Source organism: Mastigoproctus giganteus, chromosome 5 (assembly GCF_048544385.1).
Source record: "Mastigoproctus giganteus isolate SK-2022 chromosome 5, ASM4854438v1, whole genome shotgun sequence".
NCBI classification, from domain to species: domain Eukaryota; kingdom Metazoa; phylum Arthropoda; class Arachnida; order Uropygi; family Thelyphonidae; genus Mastigoproctus; species Mastigoproctus giganteus.
In genome coordinates, this window is record NC_143579.1 from 13,213,644 (window position 1) to 13,240,256 (window position 26,613).

At 38.1% G+C, this 26,613-nt stretch overlaps 1 protein-coding gene across 5 annotated transcripts in view; it reads left to right on the top strand.

The window, feature by feature from the left end:
• LOC150085178 (eukaryotic translation initiation factor 4 gamma 3-like) overlaps positions 1 to 26,613 on the top strand; it is a 791,506-nt gene that overhangs the window by 508,977 nt on the left and 255,916 nt on the right. For all 5 annotated transcript variants that reach the window (XM_090373913.1, XM_090373915.1, XM_090373911.1 and 2 more), the window contains one exon: positions 18,602 to 18,857. In XM_090373913.1, the coding sequence (XP_090230039.1) occupies positions 18,602 to 18,857 (256 nt within the window). The remainder of the gene's footprint in view (positions 1 to 18,601; positions 18,858 to 26,613) is intronic.

The window sequence follows — 26,613 nt, forward strand, 5'->3', positions numbered from 1 at the left end:
AGATTGTTAGCACCCTCTGCTTCCACTCTGATCCTCTCACTGCTGTAAGAGGGGGAGTGAAAGCCGCTGGGGACTGATGGCCATTTGTTTCGTCGTGCTCGAGGATTTGGTCTTTTCCTCTTCACACTGACAAGGCATCTTGAAGAGAACCACTCTACACTCGTTGAACCACTCTTTGCCACCTAAGTGAAGTAACAGGGCCTACCATCGAGAAGGTGGGCATGAGTGGATTTTAGGGAAGCAGGCGAACCGGGCTTCTCCTGAATCTTCTGAAACAGAAACATATTGGATCCATTAGTGTTTTAGACTGAGTGTCTGATAACACACGCAATGCCTGTTCCCCTCAAAACTATTGCTTCATCATCATCGACTAAATGCACACTCATTATTGGCTCAGCAGCACTCGTTGGTTTGTTGCACAAGGAGTCGTTTCCTTTAGAAATGCTTCAAGAGATGTTTATTTCCAAGATAATCTTATAAAAGTCAGTTTTATAATGGGGGATTTTAATTTCCCAGATATTGACTGAATTTGTGGGTTCGTGATTATTTTCTACATCAGCATGTTCAGGAGGCAAGTAGAGGGAGTAATACTCTTGATTTGATTATCAGTAGTGATTCTTCATGCATTAAGAATCTGCAGATAAAGGAGCCACTAGGTGACAGTGATCACAGTGTGCTGAAGTGGGATTTACTCAAAGAGGTAAGTACCATTAGGAGTAAAGGGAAGGGTTTTGCTTTCTTAAAGGTGACTACAGTGTTCTCAGAGACAGTATTTCAATTCTGTACGGTGGGACTACTTATGATGTTACCCACAGCAAATTCAAAGTGGAAAGCATTCAAAGAGTTAATCTTGGACGCTACTAGGCTTTTCATAGCAAGAAATATTGTTTGGGGTTTAGGCCTAAATGGATGTCAGATGAGCTAATGAGATGTGGCAGAGAAAAAAAATGCATGGGATATATATATATGTGTATATTAGCAGGTGACACGGAAGCTTATGATAGATATAAGCTGGCTTGTAATCAAGTCATAAAGGAGGTTAGGCAGCAGATTACGAGATATGTTTGGCAAAGGATGCAAAGAAAAACAGAAAAAGTTCTTTACTTATGTAAACTCTAGAAGGAAGGGGATGAATAAGATTGGCCCACATGATATCGTTGGTTTCACGGTTGATTATCCTGCTCAGGTAGCTAAAAAACTAAATGAGTATTTTGCATCTACATTCACACACGAGCAGTTATTTTTATTCAGGGAGGGAAATGCCACAGGTGAATTAAACTCCGCAGTGAGCTAGATTATTTTGTAATAACTCAGAGCAAAGTGGAGGAGAAATTAGCATTAGTAAGAGGCATTTGATGCAAGAAAGCAAACACTTATGCAGCATCAGCCAAAAAAAAAAAAAAAAAAAACACTTCCAATTCACCGCTGTGTTCGTTCGAAATACCTGTCCAGCTGAGCCTTAAACTTATTTAGGCTATCAACTTCCACGACAAGGGATGGAAGTCTGTTCCACCAACCAACCACCCGCTGGCTAAAGGCAAATTTCTGCACATCTATCCTACATCTGTCTTTCCTCAATTTGAATTTATGCCCTGTCAGGTGATTATTCTGAGCAAGAGGAAGAATCCCATCAGCATTGAGCATGCTCAAACCATTCAAGGCTTTATACACCTCTATCAGATCACCCTCGCTGGTGCCTAGTCTCCAGACACTGTAATTTGCAAAACTTAAGCATTTCTTTGTAAGAGCACCCCTTTGTTCCATTCACTAATCTTGTTGCCCTTTTCTGTACTCGTTCCAGCAGCTCTACATCCTTCTTGAAATGAGGCCTCCAGACCTGTATACAGTACTCTAGGTGTGGCCTGACCATTACCTTATACAAGGGAATAATCACCTCCTTATCCCTGATAAAAAAATTCCTATATATCATTGACAATACACCATGAGCTACTCTTGCAGCCCATCTGCACTGCTCAGAAAACTTCATACCTGCCTGCACAATTACCCGCAGGTTCTTTTCGTACTCTACCACTGGCAGAGTTGTACCACAGAGTTGATACGTCACTCTGGGGTTGCTGCTTCCCATATGTTAGTACTTTACATTTGTCAATGTGAAACTTCATTTGCCACCTCTCAGCCCATCTGCTGAACCTTTCCAGATTCTGTGGCAGCAGCATAGTGTCAGTAGTGTCCTTGACAACCCTGCCAACCTTCTTATCATCTGCAAACTTGGACAATAAGCTTGATATACCATCATCAATATCATTTATAAATACAGAAAACAATAATGGACGCAACACTGAACCCTGAGGGACTCCACTAATAACATTAGTCCACGATGAGCAGTGTCCATTGATTACCACTCTCTGTCTTCTCCCCCTCAACCCTTTATCCATAGCAGCAATTTGCCTCCAATGCCACACTGCTCCAATTTGTGCAGCAATCTTCCATGTGCAACAGTATTAAAAGCCTTTCTAAGATCCAAGTATATAATATCAAAGTTATTCCCTGCATCCAGTTCTTTTGTGACTGCATCATAGTGTCCAGTCAAATTGGTCAGGCAAGACTTCCCCTTAACAAAACCATGCTGTGTCTGAGCTATAACTGAAGTCTTGTCTAGATGATCCTGCAGTGCTTCTTTAACCAGTGCCTCCATTAATTTTCCTGGAACAGAAGTTAAACTCACAGGTCTATAATTACTTGTGTCCACCTTTGATCCTCCTTTGTGAATTGGGGTCACATTTTCACATCTCCAGTCTTTGGGTATCTCCCCTGAGTCCAAGGAAGCTCTTATAATTATGGCTGAGGGTTTCCTTACTTCCTTTGCTGCCTCCTTTAATATAACTGGATAGATCCCATCCACCCCAGGTGCCTTTCTTGTCTTTATCTTGAACAATTTCTCCGCCACTTTACTCTCAGTTATTACAAGATTCTCTAGCTTACTGCCAGAGTTGAATACACCTCTGGCATTCCCCTCGCTGAATAACTCATCATGTGTGAATGTCGATGCAGAATATTCATTTAGTTCGTTAGCTACCTGACTAGGATCATCAACAGATGACCCATCGATATCAAGTGGACCAATCTGATTCATCCTCTTCCTTCTAGAGTTTACATAAGTAAAGAACTCTTTGCTGTTTTTCTTTGCATCCCTTGCCAAAGATTTCTCGTAATCTGCCTTCGCCTTCCTAACCTCCTTTGTAACTTGCTTACAGATCAACTTGTATCTATCATAGGCTTCTGTGTCATGTGTAATTTGTATGTATCCCATGCATTTTTCTTCTCTGCCATATGTCTCATTAGTTCATCTGACATCCATTTAGGCCTAAACCTTGAACAATATTTCTTAGTTGGTATGTAAAGTCTAGTAGCTTCCAAGATAAGTTCTTTGAATGCTTCCCATTTTGAATTTGCTGTTGGTAACATCATCAGTTGGTTCCACTGTATAGAATTTAAATACTGTCTCAGTCAATCGTAGTTGCCTTTATGAAAGCAATAACCCTTCCCTTTACCCCTAATGGTAGTTACCTCTTTGAGTAAATCCCACTTCAGCACACTGTGATCACGTCCACCTAGTAGTTCATTTATCTGCAGATTCTTAATGCATGAAGAATCACTACTTGTCAATATCTGGGAAATTAAAATCCCCCATCATAAGATTCTGGTTTATTGGACCACTCTATTTCCCTGTGCAGTTTCTTATTATACTCATCAAATTTATTAGGCCTATAGCACACTGCTACTCTCGATTTTGATCTCCCAATGCTTATGTCACACCAAACTGACTCGACACTGCACTGTCCAACGATGTCGACTGGCTTCACTTCCTTGGATTTTATCTGTTTCTTAACTTATAAAAAACCCCTCCTCCCTTCCTATCCTGTCTACCCTTTCTGTAGACGTTGTACTCCCCAAATTCCAGTTCTGCATTCCTTATATCTGTGTGACACCACGTCTCTGATATCCCAACAATATCTGCATTTGATGAATTTGAGTTATTGCTCAAAACATCAAAGGCAGATTTTGTTGGGATATCAGAGACGTGGTGTCACACAGATATAAGAAATTCTTGAAGAAGAATAAGAAATTGTTGAAGGTAAACATAAAAAAAGCACCTGGGATATCAGGCTTAATGTCCAAGGTTGCAGACAATACGTTGGTCGGCAGGGTTGTTAATGATAGTAATGGCAGTGTGCTACTGCAACAGGATCTAGAAAATTTGGGCAGGTGGGCTGAGAAGTGGCAACCAAAGATTAACATTGACAAATGCAAAGTACTGCATATGGGTAGAAGTAACCCCAGAGGAATGTACCAACTTTGTGGTTCTACACTCAGGGTAGTGGAGAATAAAAAGGATTTTGGGTAATTGTGCAGGCAGATATGAAATTTCCTGAGCAGTGCAGATGGTCTGCAAGAGTAGCACATGGTGTCTTGTCAATGATATACTGGAATTTTTCTAGCATTGAAAGAAATATGTGTCGCCTGACCACTGCCTTATACAATCCCCTTGTATAAGGCAGTAGTCAGGCCAAACCTTGAGTACTGTATAGAGGTCTGGACGCATCATTTTAAGAAGGATGGTGAGCTGCTGGAAGGAGTACAGAGAAGGGGAACAAGATTAGTGAATGGAACAAAGGGTTGTTCTTACGAAGAAAAGCTTAAGTTTTGCAAATTACGGTGTCTGGTGACTAGGGACTTGCGAGGTGATCTGATTGAAGTGTATAAAGCCTTTAATGGTTTGAGAATGCTGATGGAAGTCTTCCTCTTGCTCCGAATAATCTCCTGAGATGACATAAATTCAAATTGAGGAAAGACAGTAGTAGGATAGATGTGCAGAAGTTTGCCTTTAGCCAGCTGGTGGTTGATTGCTGGAACCAACTGCTATCTGTTGTTGTAGAAGTTGATATTTTAAATAGATTCAAGGCAGAACTAGAGAAACATCTGGAGCGAGTGGACAGGTGAAATGAGAATGGTGTTTTTTTTGTTTTGTCTGATGCTTCCTTGCAATATGTGCCTTTACTATGTGCTAATAACAAAAATAGCTTAATAAAATTAGGAAATAATGGCTTAACTTTCTGTTATCAAAATGTAAGTTGTGTTGTTGGAATTAGGGCTTACAATACCAGGATACCTCTAATTTGTTCCAGTATTGATACAAAAATACCGGTTTTTCGGTACTAATTTAAAAAATAATAGTGGCGAGGGTAAAGAAAGCTCACACAAGAGGCACACAAAAGTTCGATAAATTTACTGGTAAAAGTACTTTGCCGTAGCGGCATTTGTATTGTTGCTTGCTCAGTAAATACAATGGATGTTATCGGTCAGGAGTAGAAATTGAATCCAATTGGGAGATTGAAACTCTCCCGAAGTGGAGGGGGTAACCTGACCTTTTTTCTTTAGAATCACTGGTGGACTAGTGGATAAATTTTTGATTAATTAAAAAAAAAAAAAGGCAAAGGTAAAGGAAGCCCACTTCAGAAGCATGGCAAACTTCGATAAAGTTTACCAGTGAAACTACGTTACGAACATTTTTTATGATGCCAGAACTTTCAGTATGACTCTGTTTATGATTTAATTTGTGATTCTAAAGAAAAAAGGTCAGGTTACCACCTACACTTCCGGAGAGTTTCAAGATCCAGTGGGATTCAACTGCTACTCCAGACCGATAACACCCACTGTCTGTTTACCGAGCGCGCAACAATACAAATGCCATTATTGCAAAGTACATTTACCGGTAAATTTCATCGAACTTTTGCATGCTTCTCGTGTGGGCTTTCTTTACCTTAGCCAAAATAGTTTATGATTTAGTCACATATAGGTTATAAAATCACCTTTTTGTGATTATGGCGTCCTTATCTCTACTAGCAAATGTTCACTAAAACATCGATAAGACACCATGCAACATTGTCACCTGTCCACAATTCTCGAATAACTTCAGCGACCGTATCGTAACTCCTAAATCCCATTCCTCCACTGCTGACTTTAGTTCAACTCCACCAAGCGTATAAGTTATTTTGGGGTTGCTGTTCCCAAGGTGTAAGACCTTGCATTTTGCTGAATTAAAGCATAGCTGCCACTTTTCTGACCATCCCGAAAGTCTATCTGGGTCACTCTGAAGAAGCTCTGCTTGGCGGCGATTATTAACTACTCTGCTGATCTTTGCATTATCTGCAATTTTAGAATATCCATCCATATATGTCATTTAAGATAATCAAAAACAACAGTGGTACCAATACTGATCCTTAGGGAACACCGCTTCTTACATTAACCCAATCTGATGAATAATCATTTATCGCAGCCTTCTGCCTGGTGCCCTCAAGCCATCGTGCTATCCATCTAGGGGTTATCCCTATGATTCCAGCCTGCTCCAACTTATAAAGTAACCTCTCACGTGGGACTTAGTCAAATGCTTTGCTGATATCTAAATAAACAGTGCTGAAATTATTCTCTAAATCCAGCTCATGAGTGACCTGGCAAAATGGCTAACCAGATTTGTTAAACATTATTTTCCCTTTACAAAACCATGCTGTGTATCCTACAGAATTCCATTTCCATCTAAATGATCCTGAATTCCACCCTTAATCATTGCCTCCATGATTTTCTCTACTACTGAAGTTAGACTGGCCGGTCGGTAATTCTACGTTACACTCTTAGAACTGCTTTTATGTTCCAATTTACACCAATCCAACGGAATCTCTTCTGAGTCCAGTGATGCTCTCATAACTAGCCTTAATGGTTCAATGCACTCACTTGCCACCTCTTTAAGATTATAGGGTCATCATCAACCATTTTCAATCCACTGCAGGATGCAGGCCTCTCCAGCAACTTGGTAATCAGATCAAGAGTGTTGTTTGCTGTTGCGGCATCTCTAACATGCTGCCATAGAAAACAGTCATCCAGTAAATTCACAAAAGTCTTGGTAGCATCATCAACAGCAGCTTTCCAGTTTCTTCTGTTTTGTGCAATTGCCATCCATTTTTCTATCCACAAACTCATGACTTTCAACTATCCCTCTGCGCCGTTGTCTTCCAGATTTTATTCTAGCTCCTCTTGGGTACCATTCTGTTATTTTCTTAGTCCATCTGTCATCATGTCTTCGAGCTATCTGTCCTGCCCAAGACCATTTTAGTTCTTTAGTTTTTATAAAACTGTCCTTTACTTGAGGTTGCTGCCTAATCCTTGTGTTTCTCTTCTTATCTAACATTCTGATTCCCAATATAATTCGTTCCATTCTTCGCTGTGTAGTTCTCAGCTTCTCTTCCATTCTTTTGGTGAGTGCCCAAGTTTCACTTCCATAAGTCATGGTGGGGAGTATACATTGCTTCATTATGTTACGTTTCAGACAAACTGGGATATTGCTCCTCAGTATGTGACTATATTTCCTGAATGCTATCCACCCAAAATTTATTCTTCTCTTGACTTCCAGCCATTTATCATTATTACAGCTAATAACTTGTCCCAGATAAGTATATGACTCCACTTTTTCAATTACTGCTCCTTGAATCATTATGCCCCTTTCTGTGGCATATTTGTTCATCATTACTGTTGTTGTAGCCATATTCATCTTTAGTCCAAAATCCTTACTAACTGTGCATAACTGATTAAGATTTTCCTCTAATTCTTTGGGATCGTGGCTTAGGACCACAATGTCATCTGTAAATCGTAAATGGTTTAGGTACTCTCCATTCACATTTACTCCTTTCTGCGACCAGTCTAATCTTCTGAAAGCTTCTTCAAGGACAGCAGTAAACAGCTTCGGAGATATTGCGTCTCCTTGTCGAACTCCTTTCTCGATTTTAAATTTCCTACTGTCTTTGTCTTGTCATATATTTTCTTCAAAATCATAATATGTGGGGTATCTATACCTTGTCTTTCCAGTGCTCGAAACATTGCCTTTTGCTGTATGGAGTCAAATGCCTTTTCATAATCCACAAATGCCAGGCATAATGGTGTTTTATATTCATTTGCTTTCTCCATTAGCTGTGATATTATGTGGAGGTGATCCATAGTATTTGTTATATGCCATCAACCAAAGGGCACCTCTGTAGCCAGGTGGGCAGGAGCAGCAGTGCGTAGCACACGCTTCTTGATTAGACCAAGGTTCAAGCCCATGACCACCAAATATGGAGAATGCGAAAAGGTCAGGGAATGACATAACCCCGGAGCAATATGGCCTTAGTTGCTAATGCTCCTAAAAACCAAATAACAACAACAACCGCCATCAACCACAGGAGCCTTACTTGCCTGTGGGCACAAATGTTTTCTCATTAAATCAACTTGTGAAATTTCGATATCATTAATTACATTTTTTTTTCAACTTCACTCCCATAATTTCTCATTGACGTGAAGGGTTTTATTCTGTAAATATCGATGGATGCAAAGTAACTGTCAGGTTCATCTGCAAGATCAGTTGGGGTATCTAATACTTTCCCACGCAATTACATGTGCGTGCAATCTGGTTTGTCCTTCTATTCTCTGCATTTGTATATGTGAAGAATTCCTTAACTGCACTCTTTGCTCCCTTTATTCCTTATCCCCACTCTTTGCTCTCTCTCTCTCTCTCTCTCTCAGACTCAGTAAAGGTACTATAGTGAAAATTATACTTCGCTGAATAAAACTTCTTTCTTCTTCAGAAAATGATGAAAATAATTCAACCATGGAAGACCAACGTGGAACAGAACATCAGTGTTCTGCAAATTCTTTCCAAAATAAGAAATTGCCTGACTCTAATGAGATTTTACCAGATGAACTTGAGTCGGAAATTAATGAAATACTTTTAACTATTTTTGCTAAAAAAAAAGTTCAAAGCCTAGAAAATATGGACTGAGATCATCTACGATTATCTCAGTACAATGTTACCAGAATAGAATCCGAAAGGGCATTTTTTTCCACTAATCAAATACTGTATCTACCAAAATTGGATCCATTTTAAATTATCATACTATTGATTACTTATGTTTCTTAAGAGCTCACTTTATTCAGACAGGTAGTGTGGATGCTTAAACATAACTAAACTTTGCAGTAACAATATGTATTTTTTTGTTTTTAGAATAACTGTATTTTTAATGATTTTTTTTCAGAATATTTATTATTGCAATAAATGTTTATTTAAAACTTGAATTCAAGTAATTGCAGTAATTGTTTATTTCCTACTTTATTAACTGTTATCAAAATACTGTTATTTTGTGGATTAAAAGATGGAAATTGTTCCTCATTGTTACAGTATTCTAAGAAAAGATAGAGAAAATAAAGAGTGGTGGGGTGGGACAGCCATTATATGGAAGGATTCCTTACATATTAAAGAATTTCTCTTTCTAACTTAAAAGGGCAATGCATTAAATTTAAGATGAAAATAGGACTATTAATAAAAATTTTAGTATATTTTCTGCCATTAAAATAAACTTATTGTAATTTCTTTAAATAAACTCAGAAAAAATTTGCAATTGAACACTGTTTAGTTCATACTTGCTACTTGTGTATGATTTCATGTATTTTGTATTTGTCCAAGTACAAAATACATGAACCTAAAAAGGATTTCATTTGTGTTAATGTTGATTTATTAAATTCTATTTTGTTAGAGCATAATCTAAAACCACAAAGCAATTTTCCATTGAGCGGTCAGCACTTGTTAGATTTAATATTTTCGAATTTTGAATTAACTCTAAATGCAACTTGACACTTATTCACTTCAGGTCATACTCCCGTATTATCTCATATTACAACTTCATTTTATAATCATAAGAAATGCTCTAAAAAAAAGCCTTGGCTTTAGCAACATCAATTGGATTACAGTGATTTGGAATTAAAGAGACAGATAAGACACCATTTTATAATCTTGAAGACACTGATGTAAAATATAATTGTCTAACGAGTAATTATCAATGCGGTTATTACTCAGGAAGTTTCTCTTACAAAAAAAAAAAAAAAAAAAACACCGTGAATACCGATTTACTTGTTGACGTTCAAAAACCCTAATAAGGTTGACTCGAAGAAAGAAGCAGGTACACAAAAATTTAAAATAAAACTAAAATTTAATTGACTACAATCATTTTAAAGCTTATTAATCAAAAACTTGCTGCTAAAAACTATATAAGAATTACATGAATAATATTTAAAACCAAGTACCGAATGAGCTAACTTAAACTTAACTTTTTGAATTATTATAAAAAAAAAAAAATTGTTCTCTAGATCACATGTAGGGAAAATATTGAATCAATCATTTTTCTTGGGACAAGTTTGATATCCTACTTAAGTGCTATTATAATCTATACAAATTTGTATATGGCACTTAAGTAGGATAAGGATTCTAAGGATTGTCCCTCAGGCTCCTGTGCATCTGATAAAATTTCAATAGCTTTTTGGAAGAAATGTTTAATTGAGCTTTTGGATCTACTTTTACATCTCATTAATTTCTCTTTCTTATTCAAATCTATAAAAAGTGATAAATCGGAACCAGAAAATTATCATCCTATTTGCACAAATAATAGCCTAGCTAAAATTATAGAAAAAATTCTTGAATTACCATCCTCTTAATACCACCACTTAATCTATGAAGACGACCATCACAGCTTTATATATTGGTAGATCCAAACTGACAAATCATTTAAATTTTCACTTTGATTTAAGAGCAGCATTAGACTTCTGTCTAATGCTGCTTGCTCTCTCTCTCTCTCTCTCACAGTTATAAAAATCCTATTAAGAAAGCATGAGTCAACTTTTGATTAATTAAAAGATCTTGCTGGAATTTTAGTAATCCAGTATTTTAAACTGAAATTTTTAAAATTGACTGTTTTACCAATACTGGAGTATAATTCACCACTTTCACATCCATTTGAATCTGAAAGTCAATATGACAAAACACAAAGGTAACATAATTTTACAGAAATTAATTGTATCGACAGTTTGAAAAGTTTGGGCTGATTAATCTTATAAACTGAAAGAAACTTTTAGACCTTCATGTTATCTTTAAAATGATTAATGCGTACTAAGTGTAAAGTGTGTTAATTGTCTGACGGTCCAGGGGTTTCTTAAATATCTGGTCTCCACACAGAACTCTGTGGAGACCAGAGATTTAAGAAGTGTGTGGAGAGTGGAATGTCATGCAGTGTTATATTCTGTTGTTTCTCTGACCATTTAGGTTGGATCCCCTATTGCGACCCAGCATTGCCCACACTTTGCCACGAGGAAGCAGGTCAGGCACTCAGCAGATTATTTAAGTACTCTGGCAGGCCCTGCCACTTAATTTCCAAGGATTTCAGTATAAAATGGGGGGCGGGGGGGGGGAGGTGAACACTAGAATTTGGATAGGCCAAAAGAGATTTTTGAGAAAGCCGTTGAATTTAGACATTGATTAGGATTTGCTGGCATTGTTAATGGGTCGGTTTAGTTTGTATCGGGGGAAGCAGGTAGAAGGATGGGGACAATAGAGTAAGCATCCCCAAAGAGGTCGGGGGGGATGAGCCCCACCAGGTGAAGTACGGGGAGGCAGAGACCCGTCTCCTCCCCCTGCCTTGGGATGGGGTTTTAAAGGGAACTGGGTTTTGAATAGCCAGTTCAGATCGCCAAATGGCATGTTGTGTCGATTCCAGTAGGATGGTCAAACTGCCCATCCTGCTCAGGAGGATATGTTCGCTGACAGTGAGGAGTGGGAGAGAGGCACATTTACTTCATTCATAATCTGCATTGTCACTCTAATTGCATTCTATTTTTATACTTTTTTTCTTATATTTTATAATAATTTTTTTTTTTCCTGTTAGATTATATATATATTTTTGTATTTATTGTTTTTCCCACTCACTCATTCATCTTTTTCTCACATGCCAGGGGAGGAGATGCAATGCTGTGTAATGTAATGTAAATTTAATACTAATGCCTAATAGTTAAATAAGAAGAATATAAATGATAGAAACTAGGGTTGAACTTAACTGTAACATTTATGGTGTGTGTTCTTTTTCTCACACAGTTACTCTCATTCATTCTTCTGGCATTCATTTCATTTGTTTCACTCTTGCTTTCTGCACTGCTCTCTCTCTCTGGGCACCTCAACTTACTGTTATTCTTCAGTTGTGGTACAGGCCTAGCCACAAGTTTTTCGCATGCCAGGGGAGAATGCAGTGATAGTGTTTGTGGTAGCAAATGTCTGTTAGTATATATACAGGGTGATTCACTACCAGTGCGACAAACTTGCAGGAGGTGTAGGGGCCACAAAGACGAATCGGAATCACATAGCATTGCAGGGTCCGAAATGCATCCGGCATGCGGTTGAATGGGAGGTCGCATGAACAGCGATCCTGCTGGAAGTCAGCATTTACGAACCGTTTCTGTTGAAGAAACCAAGTAGCAAAAGTCCTCCAGAGTGGATAATCTGCAGGCTCCAATGATTGGACGTGTTGCAGATGGTATGAACTCATTTGGTTTGTTGACAGTATCCTCCATACAGTGGATTGGGAAATACCCAATCGTTGGCCTATCGCTCGAGCACTCTTACTCGGATTGTCTTCTGCAAGACGTAGGACATTCTCCTCATTGTCTGGCGTCCTCGTTGTTTGCTCTCGATTCATGGTACCTCTTGTGAAACAGCCAGTCTCGCGTAACCTTCTGTGCACACGTGCGAAAATCATATGATGAGGAGCACGCCTGTGCGGGAAACGTTCCTGATACAAGCGCAGAGCGGCACGCCCGTTACAGTTCGCAGCTCCATGCGCAAGGTGCACGTTGGCCAGTTCAACGTTTGAACACTCGTCCATCCTACTGCCACGGGAACCAGTTTTCAAATGCTGACTTTCAGCGGGATCGCTGTTCACGCGACCTCCCGTTCAACGTCCTCTACCGCATGACGAAGGCATTTCGGACCCTGCAATGCTATGTGATTCCGATTCGTCTTTGTGCCCCCTACACCTCCTGCAAGTTTGTCGCACTGGTAGTGAATCACCCTGTATATATAGAGTAATATAAGTTATTTTTAGCTTTGTATTCTTTTGGCCAATTACATTTGCTCGTCCACTCATTCACATTCACTCTCTTTTTTTCCCTCATGCTGGGTCACTCTTTCTTTCACAAAAACTAACATTTATTCCCATTTTTTATACTTCCTAATTCACTCAGTGCCCAGCCTATTCATTCTACATTGCATCCCCTTGGTACTAGGTTACTGATATTTTTCAGCTAATCTGTTTCCCTGGCTGCTCTACATCTCCCTCCCCTAAAAAAGTAATTATTTGGTGTGGGCCCCAGGTTCCTATGCACAGCAGGGTAGTAATGGGAGTACCCAAGTCAATCCAATTTTGTCGTGTCGGGGTGCAGAATACTGCTATCCTGACAGTTTTTAAGTCATCGTTTGGGCATGGTGGGAGATGTGGGCAATTTTAACTATTGATTATTGTTTAATTGCTGGGGGGGGGTCTGAATTGCCATTCTTTGGATAGTTCTGCACATTTCAAATACTTTCTATGTGAAGGATGTAAAGGCTTTATAATTTCTCTTCTATGATAAACAGGTGTTTTTCTCCCCTGGGAAGGGGACAGTCTGTGCTATTAGCTGTGTTCTGGGGATGTTATAAATTACATTCATATAGAACATATAAATTACATTCATATAGAATGTGTGCCCAGTCTTCATTCTTGCCACAGGTGCAGTTTGGGTAATCAGTCAGCCCTAAGGAGGTTAGTTTTGCTTTTAGGGAGTCATGACCTGTCAATATAAATGTTGCAAAAGTCCAGGGGCATACTACTTAAGTGGCTTTGGGCTAACCATTGCCACCCATGACAGAAACCTTTTGCCATGGGTGAAAAGCAGGAAACCAGAGGTCTGGTTTCCTGCTCCCACTTTGTTTGCCATAGCTTGTGGAACTTTGTGGCTATTCTTTTTCTTTCAGCATTGAAGGTGTTGGCTGTATCAAGGGCTAGTCCCAGAAATTCTGTGGGTATCCTTTTTAAGTCTATAATACAAGCTTCTTTTGGCTACCTCCAGGTAAAGTGGGAGAGCTCCAGCCGGCGACTGTAGCATAGGTGTGCTTACTGTGCAACATGCTCTGGTAATAGTTAGAAGTATTGTCCTTTGTATCGATTCTAATTTATTCCTATTTCTTACTATGGCTGAGCAGGTGAACCACACGCTGGCTCCATAGGTGATAACAGGTAGGAACATTGCATGGTATATGATTGCCAAGGTCTCTCTTTTGAGTCCCCAGTCTGCTCGACTGATCCTGGCAATCATTCTTGCATAATTTCTCACTTTCTTTCTCCAAGTAATGGGGATAAAAAGTTAATTTTGAATCAAAGACCACTCCAAGATATTTTAGTTCTGTTACCATTTATATAGTAGTTGTGTTAATTTTGATTTGCGAATGTCGTCCAGTCCAAATTGCTTTTTAGAATTATTTGTTAGGTTTTTTCCTGCGATATTTTGAGTATGTACATTTGTGCCCACTCCTGCAGCTGCAAGAGGGTAGCATTTGATCTTTGCTCTACAACCACTCTTGTGTTACCTTTTACAAGGAAATTCATGTCATCTGCAAAGGTCAGGCTTTACACATGGCCCAGATCCAAGGCCAGAAATTTGTCTGGCACAGTATTCCAGAAGGGCCAAAGATTTAACCCTGCGAGCAGCCTTTATTCACAGGGCGTGTCAATTCTTGGAACCATGTGCATAAAGTGTGTGTGTGTGTGTGTGTGCGTGCATGCGCGTGTGTGCGTGCGCGCCCGTGTGCATACTCAGACTTTTGTCTGTAAGCTGTTTATTACCTTATAGAGGTTTTGTGGGGCATTTGCCTGGCGGAGTCTCCTAAGGACACTAGGCCACCAGATTGAGTCAAATGCCCTGGCAAAGTCATTAGAGATTGCCAGCATATATTTCTCCTCTGGATTTTTAACTGTTGTCAGTAGGTGGTGCATGGCATCGTCTGTAGAGTTACCCTGCTTAGAACCATACTGATTATTGGAATGTAAACCTGCTGCTTTTTAGTACTGAGCTAATCTGCTATATATTAGTCTTTATGCGATTAATGCGTATTGTACTACGACAATAGTGCTTTACTTTTATCTGTTAACATTAACTGCCCTCTCCTCCAGATTAAATAGAAAAACAGAACCATTCAAACCACAAAAATATAAAATATAATCACAGGCAACTTTCAGTTTACGAACAAGTTCCGTTCCAAGATGTTGTTCGTTATGTGTATCTTGCATTTCTGAGCTTTTACGATATGTATTGTGTACTTTAGCAGCCATTTTAAAGCATTAAAACCATGTACTAAACATTGAATGGTCTATACAATGTGTTTTATTATAATGTATATATGTGTTATGGTTTATCGTATATGATACGTAACATAAAATAAGAAAAGAATAAAAAAACCTTACTTACGTGTTAATTTTAATTAAAAACATACAAGTTAAAAATAGAAATAAAGAAAATTTGTACAATACTAACATATGTATTGTACATACATATATACTGTATTCAACTTTTACTCGTCGATACCTTCATCACAGTTCAATATTTTCCACATAAGTGACATTAGGTGCAGATGAGGAAGGGTGTCTGATAATGAAGAAAAAACGCTTGGTTTCCACTCTTTAAAAATATATTTTTAAAGAAGATTGCACAGTTTCTTTGTTCTTCAAAAATCTCACTGTAGCATGCTAGACAGTCATAAATGCTTCTTTTCACTTTTGCAATTCTTTCCATATTTGCATCTTCTTCAAAGATTGCCAAAACCTCAGAAATTGATTTAAAGGCTGCAGCCATTTTCTCCAACGAGAAAACATTCTATGTGGTGGCATATTAACCAAGAACAGTTCAGTATAATTATCATATAATAATTTTCTGATAATTATTGCAATAAATACATTTTTTAAAAGTTTATTTATTTAAATCTTATATGTTTGGAATTTTGTTTTATAAGGATTCTCTATCTATTGGCGACTTCAAAAAATTTTGAATGAATTGTGACATTCGTAAATCAAATGTTCGTAAACCGAGAGTTGCCTGTATTTATATTATAAGTTTATAAATAGGACTGAGATTATGCAGTCAACTGAACTTGATTTATATGACAATTAATAATTTTAACTAATCTATACCAAAGTTTTTAAATCTTGATTTGATTTGTGCTTTATTTTTTATATTATATCCTTGGATTATTTTGATAATTTTATATGAATTTCTCCCTCAATTTAGATTTATGGTTGAAGTTTAAATTTGAAAAAAATTTAAAAAAAAAACATCAGTTGATGTCTAACAGACAAGCTAAACAGAAATCCATAAACACAAAAATCTTAAGCTGATGTTTGAAAGCGTAATGTTACCGGTGAACAACTGGGTATGCTTTTGTATATGCAAGAGCATGTATAAGGAGATAATCGCCTCCTTGTTTCTGCCAGCAAAATTCCTGTATATAATTGCAGAACCCCAGTATGTGAGCCCTTCCACACTTTTAGCATTAGAATTAGTAGAGGCATGTGATGCAAATAAGCAAGCTTATATAGCATCAGCCAAAAAAACCCCTTCCAATTTCACCCATCCATTCATGCCAAATGTTTGTCTAGTTCTACCTTGAACTTATTTAAGTTATTGACCTCCACTACAGCAGGTGGAAGTTCGTTCCAACTATCAACCACCCATTGTCTAAAGGAAAATTTCTGCATATCTATTCTATAATTGTCTTTCCTCAATTTGAATTTGTCCCCTCAGGTGAGTAATCTGAGGAAGAGGAAGAATCTCGTCACCATTGAGCTTGCTCAAACCATTCAAGTCCTTATACACCTCAATTAGATGACCTCGCAGGGGCCTAGTCTCCAGATGCTGAACTATATCACTGACTGACAGAACCACATTAATGTCTGTCCTGTGAGCCCTGCCACACTTTTCAGAAAACTTCATACAGTACAATACATTCTCCCCCCCTCCCCAGCCTCTTTTTTCTACACCATCTTGAGTGTGGTACCTACCAACTGCTTATCCATAATGGTGCTGTAATCTAATATTCTGAATAATATAATATTTTATGTTAGGAGCATAATTCATTAGTATCAGTATTTTTGAGTAAGAAAGCAAAGAAAAAGCAGCCTACATAAACATTAACTCATTCAAAGTTTTGATTAAACCTGTCCCATCTGTTTTTAACAAATGCATGCCATGCTGTGAAAAATTCTACCCCACAAACCTTGCATAGTTTCTCCAAGGCTGAATTGGTCAACAGGGCTCTCATTATGAATTCCTTGTTGTGTCTCGGCCAAATTTCTTGTGTATCATCGGAAAAACAAGTTACTTTCATTCAGCAGTATTTTCTTGACATATTTTTTAAGTAAATCTTCTGATTTCCTTTTCTAAATGTCATGAGTATCAACATATACAACTGTATGACTTTTTTGTGCCTTTAAATGATGCTAATTGTTTTTAAATGTCACGATCCTTTTTCTCTGTCAATTATTCCCTTGTCCCATTTTGCCGAACTGTATTGCATAGTTTCCAGTGTTTCCCTGGCAAAATCAACAAGAATAACTACCTCTTGTGGGACAGCATCTTTTGGGCTTTTGGTGATTCCTTTATACCGTAGATACATGAGGATTGGCTCTGGTGTGGACTTTAGCAGCTGAATACATGGAGTTTCCTGATTTAATTGCTTTTAGAGCAATTATTCTTTTTATTCAAGCACCTAATTTCATCTATCAAAATGCTAAATTTTTACATAATTTCTTCTCTGTCTCAGTATCATAGCTAGGATCGTTGACACCCGGGGACATCATCTTCCTGGCACTCCTGAGTGTGATGATGTAATGTGAACGTGATAGATAATTCCTTCAGTTTGCACCCCCCCTGGAGCTCAGTGCTGGGGCAACTGCACCTCCTCTCTACGCCTCTGCTCTCTCTCTCCTCCACCTAGTGTATGCATAGGCATTTCCTATGGTTATGTATTCAGCAGCTGAATAGTTCTGCATATGTGTTCTTGTTTATACTCGGGCATGACCACAAGGTCAGTGGGGTTTTCAATAAATCATCAACACAAACGTTAATCATATTTAGCAGTCACGGACTTGAACTCCGGTTCACTCAAAGAGTGCATTCTATTGCACTCGTGCACTGACCACTCGGTTATGTCAGCCCTATGTGTCACATGGTGCAGCCTTTATTCATAGGGAAACTGCTTTCAACAAATCCTCCCCACACACACACACACACACACACACACACACACCAAGCATCCTTGCGGCTCTTGGCCATAGCTGTATACTGTGTTCCTCTAGTTACAGGCATAATTTCAGTGAAAATATTGAATTAGACCTAACCTACAGTACTCTTATCTCAGTAACCTCCTGCTACCATAGCAACATTTCAGTATGCATTACAGTAATGAAACTGTCCTGTCCAACACATTTTAAATTTTAATAATTTAAACTGCTTTTAACCTGCTGTTGTGAAAATTCACTCGGAATTACCTGCCAATGTGCAATAAGCTCATTGATGAAGAAATTAGATATATATATATATATATATATATATATTTTTTTTTTTTTTTTTAAATTGCTGTGTTTAATATCATTTATTCATGAAGGGATTGAATTAGACAGATGATTAAAATATTATTCTCCTTTTTGTACAGGAAGTGCAGCCACAAGTAGCTTCCTGTGTTTCTGTTCCAGTTTCTACAAGTCCCCCTAAAATTTCATCTCCTGTTGCATCTTTGGTTTTGGACTCCAACTGTTTATCACAGGAAGATGAAGAAGAAAAAGGTTTTGTACAGAGTGATTATCAAGAATGTGAAAGTGAAAATATTTTAATCGACGATAATGATGAAAATGTTGATGAAAGCTGTAAACTGCAATCTGATCTTAGCTTGAAGTGCAATGGTAAAGAGGGTAAGCCCTGAATTTTGTTTCCTGAATGGGGGATGCACAAGCAGGTGCATCCCCCATTCAATATTCTACTCATATTGAATCCTTGCTAGAAGTGGTAGTTTAGTAGAAGAGTTAAGATTCTACCAAGTACAGAACAACTTTAGGTACTTACCTTTAAGGACTATCCAAGTGTAAACTTTATAAATTTAATTGACGAGTTGTTCACTTGCTTTAATATGCTGCACTGAAAATTGAAATTTTTGCATACCAAACTGTTAAGGTAAACATATTTTTATGAATGTTTAGAGTGTAAGGCATAGCATAATACTTTGGATGATGGCCCTGTGCTTTGCAACGATTTTTTAGTTTATTATATTTTATGCAAGGAATTTTAGAAAATTGCATTAAGTTAACTACTAGCAATCATTCTTATAAGATAAAAATTCAGATTCTCTTATAAGAGGTGTGTGTGTGTGTGTGTGCGTGTGCGTGTGCGTGCGTACGCACAAAAAAAAAGGTTAATTCTAAAGCTGTAGGTTCTAAATTTGTCAAAAAAATAATAACAAAATTAAACTGAAATTTCATTCATTGTGTAATGTGCACGGAAATGCAAACTCACTGAATAAGATTGACTTGTAGAGGTTTTGTGGCAAGAAATATTTTGAATATCTACAAAATCTTATCTCTTTAAAATTTTTATGCCAATATTGATAAATAAGTAGAACCTAAATTTAAGATGGTAATTTAGCATTAGCATTAGTAGAGGCATTTGATGCAAGAAAGCAAGCTTATGCAGCATCAGCCAAAAAAAAAAAAAAAAAAAAAAAAAACACCACTTCCACTTCACCCCTCTATTCGTTCAAAATACCTGTCCAGCTGAGCCTTAAACTTATTTAAGCTATCAACCTCCACCACAAGGGATGGAAGTCTGTTCCACCAACCAACCACCCGCTGGCTAAAGGCAAATTTCCGCACGTCTATCCTACATCTGTCTTTCCTCAATTTGAATTTATGCCCTCTCAGGTGATTTTTCTGAGCTAGAGGAAGAATCCCATCAGCATTGAGCATGCTTAAACCATTCAAGGCTTTATACACCTCTATCAGATCACCTCGCTGGTGCCTAGTCTCCAGACACTGTAATTTGCAAAACTTAAGCCTTTCTTCGTAAGAGCACCCCTTTGTTCCATTCACTAATCTTGTTGCCCTTCTCTGTACTCGTTCCAGCAGCTCTACATCCTTCTTGAAATGAGGCCTCCAGACCTGTATACAGAACTCTAGGTGTGGCCTGACCATTGCCTTATACAATGGAATAATCACCTCCTTATCCCTGCTGGAAAAATTCCTGTATATCATTGACAATACTCCATGAGCTACTCTTGCAACCAGTCTGCACTGCTCAGAGAACTTCATATCTGCCTGCACAACCACCCCCAAGTCCCTTTCATTCTCTACCACTGTCAGTGTAGTACCACAGAGTTGATACGTTGCTCTGGGGTCGCTGTTTCCCCTATTTGTACTTTATATTTGTCAATGTTAAACTTCATTTGCCACCTCTCAGCCCATCTGCTCAACCTTTCCAGATCCTGTTGCAGCAGCATAGTGTCAGTAGTGTCCTTGACAACCCTCCCAACCTTTGTATCGTCTGCAAACTTGGACATTAAGCTTGATATACCATCATCAATAAAATTTATAAATACAGAAAACAATACTGGACCCAACACCGAGCCCTGAGGGACTCCACTAATAACATTAGTCCACGATGAGCAGTGTCCATTGATTACCACTCTCTGTCTTCTCCCCCTCAACCACCCCTTTATCCATAGCAGCAATTTGCCTCCAATGTCACACTGCTCCAATTTGTGTAGCAGTCTTCCATGTGCAACAGTATCAAAAGCCTTTCTAAGATCCAAGTATATAATATCAAAGTTATTCCCTGCATCCAGTTCTTTTGTGACTGCATCATAGTATCCAATCAAGTTGGTCAGGCAAGACTTCCCCTTAACAAAACCATGCTGTGTCTGAGCTATAACTGAAGTCTTGTCTAAATGATCCTGCAGTGCTTCTTTAACCAGTGCCTCCATTAATTTTCCTGGAACAGAAGTTAAGCTCACAGGTCTATAATTACTTGTGTCAGCCTTTGATCCTCCTTTGTGAATTGGGGTCACATTTGCACATTTCCAGTCTATGGGTACCTCCCCTGAGTCCAAGGAAGCTCTCATAATTATGGCTAAGGGTTTGCTTACTTCCTTTGCTGCCTCCTTTAATATAACTGGATAGATCCCATCCACCCCGGGTGCCTTTCTTGTGTTTATCTTCAACAGTTTCTCCTCCGCTTTACTCCCAGTTATTTCAAGATTCTGTAGCTTACTGCTAGAGTTGAATACACCTCTGGCATTCCCCTTGCTGAATAACTCCTTTCCCCTTGCTGAATAACTCCTCATGTGTGAATGTCGATGCAAAATATTCATTTAGTTTGTTAGCTACCTGAGCAGGATCATCAACAGTTGACCCATCAATATCAAGTGGACCAATCTGATTCATCCCCTTCCTTCTAGAGTTTACATAAGTAAAGAACTCTTTGCTGTTTTTCTTTGCATCCCTTGCCAAGGATTTCTCGTAATCTGCCTTCACCTGCCTAACCTCCTTTGTAACTTGGTTGCATATCAACTTGTATCTATCATAGGCTTCTGTGTCATGTGTTAATTTGTAAGTATCCCATGCATTTTTCTTCTCTGCCATATGCCTCATTAGTTCATCTGACATCCATTTTGGCCTAAACCTTGAACAATATTTCTTAGTTGGTATGTAAAGCCTAGTAGCTTCCAAGATAAGTTCTTTGAATGCTTCCCATTTTGAATTTGCTGTTGGTAACATCATCAGTTGGTCCCACTGTAGAATTTAAATACTGTCTCAGTCCATCGTAGTCGCCTTTACGGAAGCAATAACCCTTCCCTTTACCCCTAATGGTAGTTACCTCTTTGAGTAAATCCCACTTCAGCACACTGTGATCACTGCCACCTAGTGGTTCATTTATCTGCAGATTCTTAATGCATGAAGAATCAATGCTGATAATCAAATCAAGAGTATTACTCCCTCTAGTTGCCTCCCGAACGTGCTGATGTAGAAAACGATCATCCAATAAATCCACAAAAGCCCTGCTACTGCGTGAGTAACCAGCCCCCAAATTCCAGTCAATATCTGGGAAATTAAAATCTCCCATTATAAGACTCTCTGATTTACTGGCCCACTCTATTTCCCTGTACAGTTCCTTATTATACTCATCAGAGTCATTAGGCCTATAGCACACTCCTACTCTCAATTTTGATCTCCCAATGCTTATGTCACACCCAAATGACTCAACACTGCACTGTCCAGCGATGTCGACTGGCTTCACTTCCTTGGTTTTTATGTGTTTCTTAACTAATAGCATAACCCCTCCCCCCTTCCTATCCTGTCTATCCTTTCTGTAGACGTTGTACTCCCCAAATTGCAGTTCTGCATCCCTTATATATGTGTGTGACACCACGTCTCTGATATCCCAACAATATCTGCCTTTGATGTTTTGAGCAATACCTCAAATTCATCAAATTTATTTACTAAACTCCTAGCATTGGTGTACACACAAGTATACCTGCACCTGTTTAAATTTTAAAATTTAAAATGTTAAAATGTTAAAAATTTTAAATGTTAAAACTGTTAAAATTTAAAAAAAAAAATAAAAAATAATAATAAAGAAAGAAAAAAATAATGTTATGACCGAACAATATGAGAGTGCATGATTGAGGAAAATCAACAAAAAGTAAGAGAGTATGGCATGAGATTGGTATTAATCTAGAAACTAAATGCTGAGATTGAGTATTGTCCAGGGGATGTAAAATTCTAACTAATTTACACTTGAAGAATGCAAATGGGGGAGAATTAGCGAAGAATCAGGTAATCCAGAACAGGAGGTTAAATTGTGCTAAAAATTGACACAACCTAATAAAACTGGTGTGTGTGTGTGTGTGTGTGTGCGCGGTGGGGGAACTAGTCTCTTTGCTGATACCTCTTTTGATGGGTCATTACAGAAAAGTGACTGAAGTCTGTGACTTGAGTCACTTCGAAATAACACTAGTCAACACGATTTTTACCTCCAAGAACTTAATGCTGTTTTTAATCAATTTTTATGCGTCAATTTCGAAAATCACCATGATAGTTTCACATCACGTCACAGTTATCATATCTAGAGGGAGTTACGTTTTACAAAAATATGCCAATCTCGCATAATCTAGCCAGTAATGTATGACATACTGATTTATTTTAACAGATATAAGCTAATTCTCTTAATTTTAGCACTGGATGCTGGCCGTGGTTTTCTTGTGATAAACATAATCAGACTTCTACCTATGGTTCAAATTCCGACGCAACAATTTACAATTTGAAGAGAGCACAGCGTTTTTAGTGAGGATTTTTGCAGGCTGTGCAAAGGTTTTCCAAGTATTAACTGATCGTAACATACTATGATATTATTTATACTATAAATATTAACGTATATTTTTTACACTTGAATTATACGTATGTATCCCTTTATTATTTTAACATTAAACATTGGTACATCTTTTTTTTGATGTAGACATGATAGACTTTTTATGGTGATTTTCAGAATCAGCACGTTTATTTCCTCCAGAATCACATATTTTCGTTGCAGAGGTATGAAAAAAAAATTTTTGTTGGCTAGTGTAATCATTTATCTTAGTAGCATTGATAGTAATCATTAATTACTCATTTGTATATGCTGATATGGTCTTCCTAAAATGGTCCTCAATATGGAATATGAATAATTCATATTCCATATTGAGCATTGGGAACACCTTCAATGATTTTAAAGAGTTACACTCTACCAGCAACAGAGGGATTTGGCAGTGGGGGGGGGTATTACTTTTCCTCTTGGGATCCCTTAAAGATTGCTTGGAAAGATTACTTTTACATGATGAAATATCATATCCTACCACTGGGAAATCTGCAGTAGGATGTGGAATTTCATGTGAATTTCATCTTAAATAACTTGTGCTGATGTTCCTAAATGATTAATTTTAATCCTTTTGAAAGTATGTATGTGTATGCATATTTCAACTGCATGGGGTGGAGGGGCAGTTTAATGGAGTATGTCTATGGATGTATAGACATCTTGAAACTCAGATGTGTGCTGTCTGTTAAATATATTTATAAATAATAATAACATTTTACAATGTTTTTATAATACTTTGAAAATCAGAGGCTAACTGTTATTAACTTCTGGTCTTCAAAACAATGTGGCCTTAGGCGAGATGAAATTGATTTATGCAGTTTGGAACTAGCTAAGGACAGCAACATTCTTAATACATTTAAAAAAAAAAAATTGAATTTAAAATATTTATTTTTGATTATTGATAATAATCTTAGTGGAATTTCAATTATTGATGGACTACAAGGCAAAATACGTATAAACTAATATTTAAAACCATTTTTATGTATTTAACTTTCATTTTAGCAAAACCTTATTTAAATTCTGTGGTAACTTCTCTTTATACAGGCCATGCAATATTAGTAACACACTTCTAAAGGATTAATTTTTCCTTACAGAGAAGTTGAACTAAAAGCCTGTAACTCAAACTTCTTTGGTAGAAAAATTATGGAATCTGTGGTTAAGGATGCTCCACAGGATCAACTCAACAGTGCAACTTTGGTATAATGCACCTCTTCCTACTGCAGTTTCAGATTTACCACTTATATGAACATATCCTCCAAAATGAGTTTAATAAAAGAAGTAGTGGTCAAAGAACTAGCAATTTTATAGTGGAAACTAGAAAAAGTAAATACCACTGTACATCCTGCTACTGTATTTCCAAGAGGATAAATTAGCTAAAAATTGGCTGTTTGCTTTGATGTATCCATTTGCAGAGTAACTTTTGTAAACAACGGGAGTCATCAGAGACTAATTACTGTAGACACCCAGTTTCTCTCCCAGCTAGAAATGCAATAAAGAGTATATCAGTGGAACACTGATTACAAATGGCTATCTCAGGAGGGGATTAATGTTACATTAGTTACAAATTAAATTTTGGTAAACAACAGCACATGACATCCTTTCTTCAACTAAAAGTTGTACTTAGGATAGAAAAGGACTAAACTAGACAAAAATATACATGAACTTACAAATGACTTATGTCCAGACAGTTCATTTTGATTTAATTCTCTGGAAACATGGCTACCAAAACACAAAAATTATACAGTTCTTGAGGTTGTCACAGACATTCTCTCAGATATTCCAGACAAGCTGTACTTGCTACCTGGGACATGATAATAAAATGACTTATGTCCAGACAGTTCACATCAGCTGACACTTATGTCAGCTGATGAAACTGATATTCGAGTGACATTCAACTCAAGTTGACCCAATTTCGGCAAAGTCCGAATGGTCTGCGACAGCCAAATCCTCTGCTTGCATCTTCACAATGGAGGGACTTAGTAATCCTGTATATAACCTCCATGCACAAGCACTGTAGGTGCCCGCACCACATGGAGGAATGCCACCCCTCTGTGTTACCAGGCAATACTAGGTGGTAGATGACTCTCATCAACCTGTGCAATACGACCACCTTGCTTATTGGAGCCTTAAAGTGGTGGAACCCATGTTTAGTCTCCAGAGCTAAGTTCCAGTCAACCCTTCCCCATCTCTTCCATCATGCAATATGACTGATGACTTTTGAGGTAATGATGGACATATGGTGAGATCCACTCTTCCTTACATTTCAAGGGTACAGCTCTAAAATGGTGTTCGCAGGCCGGCTGCTAGACAGTACACTGGACCGAACCTATTGATAATCTTGCTACCTCTACTCTGCCAGGTCACTCTGGAGGGGGTGGGGTCCGAATAGTGTGTGTGTTGGGGGCATTGTCGAGGCCATGTTATGTCATGGATCTGGGTATATTCTTACCATGTGTACGCCATATCCAAAAATTTCATTACTTCATACAGCATGTCCCCCCCCCCCCCGACTTTTTCTTACTATTGAATACACCATGAATTGTCAAACTAATAGAGTAAGCTTATCTGCGAAAAGATCTAAACATACCAAACACTTCCTAGTTAATTTAACAATTGTACGTGGTCTCAATTCTAATTTCAACGATGGCCATTTCCACTTGCAGTCTGCCAAACCCTATGTACTTTTTCTGACAGAATCTCAGTTATCAGTTGATTCAACTACTGCTCATCTCAGTTGCCCAAATCACTGTACGATTCCTTTCGCCTCAATGGTGGTACTTGTGCATTTGTCCGTTCCAATATTCCCTGTCAGAGACTTGGTAATTTGGAATCTCCTCTCTTCAATCTTCTCTGGCTTAAAACCTCTTTACCTCATTGTGTCAAATTCATCTGTTGTCTCTACCGTTCTCCCAACTCCACTAATCACTTGGAGCTCTTTATTGCTGAGGCTTTTGCAATTACTAATGACCTTGCACAGATTGTTCATTTACCTACAAGAATATCGGACAACCCTAACCATACAGCCAACATGCTTGATCTTTCTCTCACAAAAAAACCCTTATAAGTACATGGTCGAAGTGAGTGGTCCTTTAGGCACCTCAGATCACAGCTTGGTGATTGTCTTCTCCAAAGGAGCCTTTATCTCATGGCTAATCCAAACCTCGTTTTGTTTGGCATTACAATAATGCAAAATGGGATTACCTGCGAGATTTCTTTTCCTTGGTCGGATTACTGTTTCAAAACTTCTGATGTCAACGTTTGCTCAGATCG